This window comes from Cyprinus carpio, chromosome B3 (genome assembly GCF_018340385.1).
Source record: "Cyprinus carpio isolate SPL01 chromosome B3, ASM1834038v1, whole genome shotgun sequence".
Taxonomy (NCBI): domain Eukaryota; kingdom Metazoa; phylum Chordata; class Actinopteri; order Cypriniformes; family Cyprinidae; genus Cyprinus; species Cyprinus carpio.
Genome location: NC_056599.1, coordinates 29869635 through 29879954, shown reverse-complemented (window position 1 = coordinate 29879954; position 10320 = coordinate 29869635). Strand labels below are relative to the sequence as shown.

At 34.6% G+C, this 10320-nt stretch overlaps 1 protein-coding gene across 3 annotated transcripts; it reads left to right on the top strand.

The window, feature by feature from the left end:
* Positions 1 to 1417: 1417 nt before the first annotated feature.
* On the top strand, positions 1418 to 8958 carry LOC109095291 (dynein axonemal light chain 4). Of its 3 annotated transcripts, XM_042720701.1 has the most exons (5): positions 1418 to 1566; positions 2670 to 2752; positions 3789 to 3872; positions 4085 to 4171; positions 7180 to 8958. In XM_042720701.1, the coding sequence occupies exons 2-5, from the start codon at positions 2681 to 2683 to the stop codon at positions 7210 to 7212; spliced, it is 276 nt and encodes a 91-aa protein (XP_042576635.1). In that variant the 5' UTR covers positions 1418 to 1566; positions 2670 to 2680; the 3' UTR covers positions 7213 to 8958. The 3 variants fall into 3 exon arrangements, with proteins under 3 accessions (XP_042576635.1, XP_018964549.1, XP_042576634.1); XM_019109004.2 differs by lacking the exon at positions 7180 to 8958 and having other exon boundaries at positions 1419 to 1566; positions 4085 to 4556; XM_042720700.1 differs by lacking the exon at positions 7180 to 8958 and having other exon boundaries at positions 1496 to 1566; positions 2641 to 2752; positions 4085 to 4556.
* Positions 8959 to 10320: the final 1362 nt, after the last annotated feature.

Here is a 10320-nt window from a genome sequence, read left to right as displayed (position 1 = left end):
CAAATTCACCTGACCCAGCTCTCTGAGTATGTGTGCATCTGTCTCTGTCTGCTTTTATTTTCGCTGTCTCAGAGTATAAAAACAATCCCAGCATGCTTTAACTAAATCCATCTCTGTACCCGAGATGCACGGACCAGTAAGTCTGGATGTGTTTTTTTTAAAGGAGGTCTAGAGGTTCCCCAAATGCTCTGATAATGTAGAACCCAAACTTTTTTTTCTTTCTTGTCCTTTTTTCTCTTCTCTCTGAATTGTTCCACCTTTGTTCTTCTAATGCAGGATAAGCTAAATCAAAATTAGGTAGAGAAATAGTCATTTAATGGAATAGTTCACAAAAAAAAAAAAAAATGTCATTATTTAATTCTCCCTCAAGTTGTTCCAAACCAGTTTACATTTTGTTCTTTTTGCATAATACATTTTGAAAAATGTGTGTAACCATAGAGTTGATGGTCCCCATTGACTTACATAGTAATTATTCTTCTATTCCATGGAAGTCAGTGGAGTCTATCAACTGTTTGGTTGCCCATATTCTTCAAAATATCTTTTTATGTTGAACAGAAGAAAGAAAGGGTGAGTAAATAATGATGGAATTGTAATTTTTGATCAAAATATACCTTTAACGTATTTAGAGATCAATTAAAATATATTTTCTTTATCTGAAAATTCAGAAAAGAAAGCAAAGTAAATCAGGTTCATGCAGTTTGAGTATCATCCTAATATGTTAGCAGAGAAACCCTAACTCTGTTTGCTACTTTGAGGTTTATACAGCTTTAAAAGTGCCAACAAAGTATTTGAAGGTGCAGAAAAAAGCACCAAAATCTCCCAAACAGCAGACAAACCAGCATCCCCTGTGGAGAAGTGAATGATGCTTGGGAAAGATGTGTAGGAGGTCTTTTAACCTCTAGTCTCTATTATGAAATACTGCTATCTGTGTCGGCGGTGTGGGCGCTGATGGCAGCCTGCTCAATAACATCTGCACGTGGACCAAAAAATAAAAAATTAATAAATTAATCAAAGACGCGTGAGCCATGTTAAACAATCACGATCAGAACTTCGGTTGAATTTATTCTTTTCTAGATCACATTGAGCTTTTTAGATGCTTTGTCCCAGGACGAGACGGGTGGCCCACATTGCCTAGTAGTTTCCTTAATCTCCAAAATGTCATAATTCCCACTGGGATTACCTTTCTGCCCTCTTTCTCCGACCATTCAGGAGTGAAACGAAATGAACTAATGCCATTATAATCTAAAACCAAGGGTTTACTGGCAGATTTGTGTGGTGCACCAAACAACTGACCTTATTTTAACACAATAACACACTTTTCAGGCTTTTTTTATGTAATACTGTTATTTAAATACATACACCATCACTTACTAAAAGTAAAGTAGGCTATTCTTGGAAATGATTATGTCCAAAATCATGCCATTTTGTATCAAAGGATACGAAGGAAAGAAAGATGTGGACGGAGGCGGAAATGAACAGGTCACGTGGGTCTGAGGTTGCCAAGGCCGGTGTGTCTCCATGACAACACTAGTAGAGGAACGCGTCTGTGTACAGCGCTACAGAGCGGTATGTAATGGAGCTGTGCTGTTCAAAATGAAATATAGCCGAGCTTTAAATGATTTGCATGTTTACGTTTATCCATTTCTTTCAGCTGTTCATCAGTCTTAGCGTTTTAAGTCGAAGGGTGATGGAGTCGAGCTAGCAAGCTAACGTTAGCCTAGAGATGCTAAAAACAAACGCGTTCTCGATTCATTGTTTATCTTCACACTAATGTATCACTTTACTTTATGTAACGACGAGCTAAAGACGCAAAACATATGTATTTTCACACAATTTTTATCTGTTTGGGTGGGGAATCTTATTAAGTGTGAAGACTTCTGGCTCAGTTCTGGTTCTGTTGCCTTTGGCACAATTTATTTTTAACAACAGAGTGTTTATTTTAGTATAAATCTGAATGTTTTTAGTTGGATATTAGTTGAATGTTGTGAAATGCTTTTACAGTAATTGACATGGGCTTTAACATCATTTTATTATACAAATATACATCTTATACAAATATTATAAATGCAATGCTAAGATATTTACAGTTAGAAATGGGAAAAAATATTATGTTTTCATTTTAATTAAGTTAAATAAAAGTTTAATAAAATGTGTTTGGAAAGAAGCTCCCAGAGGCTGCATTTATTTAATCAAAAATACAGTGATATTGTTAAATATTATTAGAATTTAAGATAACTCTTTAGTATTTCAGTATATTTAAAAACATAATTTATTCCTGTAATGGCAGAGATGAAATTTTAGCAGTCATTACTCTAGTCTTCAGTGTCACATGATCCTTCAGAAATCATTTTATGTAGTTATTAAACTCTTCCTCTTTTCCACCCAAGGCTTTAAAGCTTTAAAATTTCTTATTTACTTCTTGTTGGGGTCCTGATTTTCAAGAATCACCCAGATGTATAAACTGTAAATTTATGAGTTGTCGTTTCCTCTGTGTTCATGTTGGTACATTTGCATATTTGATGAGGACAGTAACCCATATTCACTTCTGTTCATGGACAGACAAATGTGTTTTCATTCTCCTAGCCAGTGCTTAAAATGGGTGAGAATTCTGACCTAATGTTCTGATTTTCTTTTCACCAGAGGGGACTAATCCTTCTGTCTCTCTTTAGAAAAGAAAAGAATGGCAGAAACCGTTGATGGTAAAAAAGAGGATGCTGACTACAAAAGACTGCAAAGCTTTCCGCTCATCAGGGTGGGTGCAGCTCCACTGCTGCTGTGACCTAGATAGAAATAACCAGTAATGGATGAGTCTGAGTTTGTTTGTATTAGATCACTCTAATTGCTCCCTTTTCCATCCTTTTCAAAAGATGAGATTTTAAACATCTATTTACCCCTTTTTTTACTCAAGCATAATATTTGCACTGCTTCTGCGTCTTTTTACTGTCTTAATGTTTTGCACTGCCTTGGTCAACGCAACATAGTTTGTGTATTTATTTTAAAGCGTTTAATATATCTTTACATTATTGTTATTAATAATAATTTGTAATAACTTTTCTGTACATAACCGTTCAAAAGTTCAGGTCTCTTATGCTAACCAAGGCTGCACGTGTTTGATCAAAAATACAGTAAAACCTCAATGTTGTGAAATATTTTTACAATTTAAAATAATTGTTTTCTATTTGAATGTTTTTAAAAATGTAATTTATTCATGTGATGATAAAGCTGAATTTTCAGCATCATTACTCCAGTCTTCAGTGTCACATGACCCTTCAGAAATCATTCTGACATGCTGATTTGCTGCTCAAGACATATTTCTTATTTTTATCTTTGTTAATATATATATATTTGTGGAATCTGTGATCTTTTTTATTTAAGATTCATAATGTTAAAAGTTGAAAAAGCAACCAGAATCTCGCACACAAATTGTGGATAAAAATATATTTATCCATCATTTGTTTAATTTGTTCAGTTGTTTTATTAATTAATTCCCTAATTTTAGTTCAATTGTGGCCATGCATTAAAAATTAGTTCCCACAACCTATTTAATTCCCTCATTTTAGTAAATCAGTATTGATTTAATATTATTTATATGATAATAGACTTTTTGTAACAGTGTAAAAGTTTTTGTCACTTTTGTTCAAATGATTGTATCTATGATGAATAAAAAAGTAGAAATCTTACTGACCCCAGATGTTTCAGTGGCAGTTTTTCTATATAACTTATTTCTTTATAAAATAATCCACCTGTAAGAGCTTGACTAGAATATGTGGTGTTGTTTTAATCTGCAGCACACAGATATGCCAGAGGAGATGCGTGTGGAGACTATGGAGCTTTGCGTCACAGCCTGCGAGAAATTTGCATCCAACAATGAGGTCAGTCAGCTTTGAGTGTGTGCTTTTATTATGAAACGCAGGTTTTCAGATAAATGTGCTCCCCAGGTCACACAGGTGGGGTTGGGCTCTGTGTTTCCGTCTAATTCTGAGTCAGGACGCTTCACGCGCTCACAGTCTGGCCATCTGGGCTGCTCCAGTAGCCTACATGCTTTCATCTCGCTCTCTTTCTCGCTGGTTCACTCTATTTTCAGAGCGCTGCCAAGATGATCAAGGAGTCCATGGATAAGAAGTTTGGCAGTTCGTGGCATGTGGTGATCGGTGAGGGGTTTGGGTTCGAGGTGAGCCATGAAGTCAAGAACCTGCTCTACATGTTCTTTGGGGGAAGTCTGGCCGTGTGCGTTTGGAAATGTTCCTGATGCCGTTTCCTGTCCGTACAATATTCACTGTGAGATATTTATACTCACGGATCTGTCCTAACTATGCAGCCCTATTTGACTTGAGACGTGTGTGTGTGTGTGTGTGTGTGTGTGTGTGTGTGTGTGTGTGTGTGTGTGTGTGTGTGTGTGTTTGTGTATGAAATTGGAAGAGGAAAAAAGGAGACAGTTTCTTATGCACTTCCCTAGATCACTCTTTTCCTGTCTTATGTTTTAAAGGCTTCAATTTTAAGCCATAAGCACAGAATTTAAGGAGTTTGGTTAACTTTTCTAAAACATTTTTATTGAACCTATGGAGTTTATTGCAACTGACTGCAGGACCTAATTAAGGAAATTTTAATTTTTTTCTCTTCCTGTGATATTTACTTTTACTCTTTTAACACGATGGTCTTATTGTGTGCAATTCACTATAGCACGTTATTCCAAAGAAAACTTTTGCCTTTGTAAGCTTTCATCTACATGTATTAACTTACTTACTCTTATTTACCGTATTTAATTTTGAATACATCTTATTCAAAAACCCCCCCACTAATAATCAACCACCACCATCCCAACAAAATATACAATAGATGAATGAATTCTGGTATGCTACACCCACTTTAATGGCCAATCAGTTCCAAGTGGATAAAAGTGCAGTCCTACCCCATTTTTTAACTAGGTGTTATTTTCATTCAGAAATTAACCGTATTTTTGTTTCACAATAAAGTTTACATGGTGTACATTATTCCCCCCAAAAATCCCTTTTTAATCCATGATTTTGCTCTTCATTGGAGACAGCTTTCCTTTTCTATTGACATCACGTGTGCTATTGAATAACGTTTGCTAATAGATAAATAACTATTTATTCATTCATTCATTCATTCATTCTAGTATGCAATGCTCACTTTACAGTCCTGCTCTTGATGATGAATATCCTGTTTCATTTGGAAATATAATACTGTTAAAAAGTTTGAGGGCGGTAAGATTTCATAAGTTTACTAAAGTTGTATTTATTTGATTTAAAATATTGTGCCAAATATTAAATACTAATATTGTGAAATATTACAATTTTAAAATAACCGTTTCCTAATTTAATATAATTTGTTCCTGTGATGTCAAAGTTGAATTTTCAAGTCATTACAACAGTCTTCATGATCCTTCAGTAACAAATCATTCTAAAATCAAACTCAAATCAGTTGTCCTGCTAAATATTTTCGAGGAAACTGCATTATGTATTGTTCAGGATTCTTTGATGAATTCTTTTATTATTTTTTATTTTATTGTCATTTTCATTTTATTATTTTACATATTAAATCTTGTGTAACATAATGTCTTAAATGTGTCCTTGAAGCATGAAAATCTAACTTTCTTTAAAAAAAAATGAAACCTCAAACCTTTGAACAGTAGTGTGTGTCACATGGCAGAGGTAAAACGAATTGTAAGCGGCAGTTTTCAGTTAAGTGTAGTTTTGAAAGACATCCATTTCAATGCATTTGTGAGTTAACATACAGTTATGTGCTTTGTAACAACTGAAGTGTCAGTCTGTGTTTCGGTCTCTTTGAGTCTCTGAATATTCGTTGTATTTGGCTGGCAGGTTGTCGTAGGAGTGTGTTTGCTGTGTGAGGCTGTTCAGGACAGAATGTGTGTCGCTGCACTCCATTTCATGTGTCATTTTAAAAATGCATCCTCTCTCTCTCTCTGTCTCTCTGTCTGTCTCTTTCATTCTGTTTCCTGTCCAGCAGTGTCTCTCTCAGTGGGCTGCTCTGCCACCTGTTTCAGATTCCTCTTTCTCTTTCATTGTTCACCCTCTTCTTACCCCTTCATATCCACCCAATGAAACCCCAGCAATCTCCTTCCCCCCCCTTTCCCCATTACAACAAATAACCAGCCTGTGAATACTTGATTGTCATATACATTTTCAGAACTTGATTTCTGAAGGTTTTTGTAGTCATGCAATAATACAGTTAGTGCTCTTTTTTTGGTATACCTCTTCACAGCCGTATTTCATAAATGCTGAAACCTCATAATTTGCAACTCTTTACAACCTTTTACCTGTTATAATAGTCTTTAGCCCTATTTGGATGGTACATTTTACATGCTTATGTAACAGAAATTACAGTTGCTTGTTTGTAATTTAATTATGGGAGTAATTTCTGTGCCATGAGTGCTATTGAATGAAATCACATAAATAGCAGATGAAAAACTTAATTTCACCTCCAAACTTTGAGCCATTGTTTGAGTCACTGTCATTCTGTCCAGCCCAGTCAGGCCACTGATTGCAGTTGTGTTTAATGCAGCTGTGGTGCAAGGGCTGTAGTGAACACTTTACAACAGATGCAGATGCAAATGTCATTTTAAAAATATTTTTGAATCTTTTTTTTTTTTTTTTTTTTTTTTTTTTTTTGCTAATTTAAAGGTTGCTGTTTTGAATTTTAAAGGTTGCTGCCCAAATTCAAAGTTTCATCTCAAAGGAGGTATGCAAACATGTTAGTCATCATCCTGAGAAACATTTGCCAGTTCAAACAGTGCTTTTGATTTTAGCTGAGATTAAATGCTGCAAGATTTTATCAGAATGTTCCATCCTTGTTCCTGCAATTTTTAAATGCAGTAAAAACCTTTAATGACTTTATTATGATATTTTATTCAGTTTTTAATTATTTTTGTCAACTCTGTGCAATAATTGCTCTGTTTAGATAAATAAAATTTCAAAAAAACACATCTGAGTCTACTGTGTGGTATCAGCAAATCCAAAATTTGAGTTTGAATATACATTCAAATGTATTCATGTGTTTGGGTGCATCTGCTGCTGCAATTACCCACAAAATGTTTTCCCTTGCTAATTATTGCACTAATGTTTGTTACTCTCAACTCTCATTCTGACGGCACCCATTCACTGCATTGAGCAATGATATAATTTCTCCAAATCTGTTCAGATAAAGAAACAAACTCTTCTACATCTTGAATGACCTGAGGGTGAGTACATTTTCAGCAATTTTTTTTTTTAAGGGAAAAAAGATAAATATTTAATCTAAATGTGAATCACTATGAAGAACTATGCTGTTTTGTCACATTTTGCTGTATGTCAAGATTTTTTTTTCAGTCCACCACTGTGCATTAATACTGATTTGTGAGTCAGACAGTTGCAGTTTAATGAGATTTCCAGTGGGTTTTATTCCAGTTAGCCTTTGTGCCACTGATGTTATTGACCTTCTAAATTAAGTATCTTGTTTTCCATTTATATAGGCTTTATCTACAAGCTCCTCCTAATGTCCATGTTCTTTTCTGTGTTGTTTGTTTCTCGATTATTTCTTGCCCAGACATGCTGTTCCCTCTCTTACTACAGTATCTCACAGTCTCTTCTCATTCTGAACCCAGATCAGATGGAGGGCTGGTGCTGTGTGTCTCTGGCTCACGCTCCTCATTAACAGCTTGTCTCTCTCTGGGGGACTGCAGGATCTGCCTGACATTTTGCTGACCAGGAACATACCGCAGAGAGACACAACGGGAAGAGGAATGCGAGCCAAAGATCAGATTCGAAACAAGAACATTAGATAGAAGGAATTCATCCTGCCTGAGATTTTATGCTATGGTAAAATATGCACTAAAACACAGGGGGGTAAAGATGGAAGAAAAAAAATGTTGAAATGAATTTGTCATTCGCAGTAGAACCTCCCTGGACAAGAAAAGAGAGAGTGTAGATTGAACAGTAGAGACGTAGAGTGATTGATGAAAGAGAGATAGCAGCTGAGGAAGATCATCACAAAGATTTGTAGATCATGAATGTTCACATAAAGCAGAAGAGGGATTACACTGATTATGTAACTGTGTGTGTGTGTGTGTGTGTGTGTGTGTGTGTGTGTGTGTGTGTGTGTGTGTGTGTGTGTGTGTTGAAAGAGCATTGATGGCAGTAAAGAAGTGAACTGGATGTGAGGAGAGCGTCAGTGAGGGGATGAGAGTGGGTTTGAGGGATGAATACAAATCAGTTTTCCCTTTTTCTTTGGTTTCTGTCCTCACTTGGTTTCCTTCTACTAGGTTTTGTAATATGCAAAGTTACAGTTCTGGCTGCTAATTGGTCAATACAATGTTTTTAGTCAAGTTTTAGTCAGTAGTAATGACTGAACTGTGAGGCTCCTAACTGACCTTTAGCCATTATTTTATACACAGTATAGCAGAACTTAGACATTATTGGGTAAAATGGGAACTGCACACCTTTTCAGTAGCATTGATTTGGGAAGTATTATTCCCATTTCTTTTCTTCATAGGAATTTTATGAAGTACTTTAAAATCAGAGCAGAAGGCAAAGAAACGTATTGCTGTTTATGAGGGAATGAACTACAATCTCAAGAAACGCTTTAACGATGCAATCGAAACAAAAAATTACAGTACAATATAAAATTACTGATTCATAGGCAGTTGATATATAGGTATAAAACATATATTTATTAAAAAGGACTGCAGAATATTCTTATAATCAATACTGTTCAAAAGTACACTCACCAAGGCTGTATTTATTTTATCAAAAATACAGTAAAAACTGTAACTGTATTGTGAAATAATGTTAGAATTCAAAATAATGGTTTTTGATTTTAATAAGATATTGAAAATGTATTGCTGTCATGACATATAAAAAGTTTCAGAATCCATTATTCGAGTATCTCATGATTTTTCAGAAATAATTCTTATATGCTTATTTGCAGCTCCAGAAATATTTCTTATCAATGTTGAAAACAGTTTTGTTGCCTCTTTTTTTATGAATAAAAAGTTAAATAAAAAACAGCTTTTATCTGAAATGAAATCTGAAATAAAATATTGTGTTACATTATAATAATGTCAATTAAACTCAATTCAAATCAACTCTAAAGACTTCTTCATCTGGAATTTGGCTATTAAATGTTATTTATTTTTATTTTTATTTTTTTATGAAGTTAAGCTGTCTCGTGATTTCAAATAAAGCATATATTGATTAATAATCTCAGAAGTCTGTTTTGAAAGGATTATACAGAATCATTAAAAATCGATTTCTTCATGGAGGTAATGAAAACAACTCTGGCTTAACTGGGTCATTTCTGCTCCATTAGTGTCACCAAATTGAATTGCAAAAATGACTGTATTACAACAGGTTTCCCATCTGCCACTAGTCTTATTGTCTAATTATGTAACTGTTTACATACTTCTCATTTCTCTCAATCTCTTTCTTTCTACTCGGGGGTGAATGAAATATTCATAGCTTGGCAGTGAGTAAGCGAATAGACCAGCAGAGTGTCTCAAACACGTTCCCTCATTCACATGTGGAGATATGTCACACACTGTGTGTTTTTATTTGTGTGTGTTGAGTTTTCATCCATAAATGTTTTATTCAAGCATAAATTAGAAGACTGTCAGAGTTGCTACCTCAGCAGTTCCATCTGAATTCCAAATAACAGACCAACAGTCCATGTGGAAGATGAATAAATGGAGAGAGTATTGACAGAAAAGAAGAATTAGTAACGTAATGCACAAGAAAAAGAGAATAAAAAGGGAAGGGGATGAATATTTAATAGTCTGTCCCTAAGCTTGACGTCTAGCCTCTTGACACATACAGTATTAATAAACAGGATGGCAGGATGCTCTTGTGTATTTATGAGTGAAACAGCAGGCTGTTCTCTTGAAGATGCTTCAAAGGATTGTAATGTGTGATGCTTTGTCAAATTGAGGTAAATAATATGCAAAAAAAAAAAAAAAAGGGTTTGCGGAACAGATAAATAAGGAATTGTGTCATATATTAGTCCATTTTAACAAGCCATTTTGTTCCTTATTTATTTGCATACATGCATAATTGAATGCTATGACGTTATTTGCAATTGAACAACATAATGTTGAATCATGCCTGCTATTATAAAAAAAAAAAAAGTATGTGAAACTATTCGACTTTAAACGTTTAACACATAATATGCATCAACGGAAGGTGAAATAGAGTGCAGTGCATTGTTGGGGCTATAAAGTAGCCAGTATATACAGTATACAGTAGGCCTGCAGCATCAACAATGTAATGTTATTTTCTGATCATAGATTTTAATTTTATTTTATTTTTTATT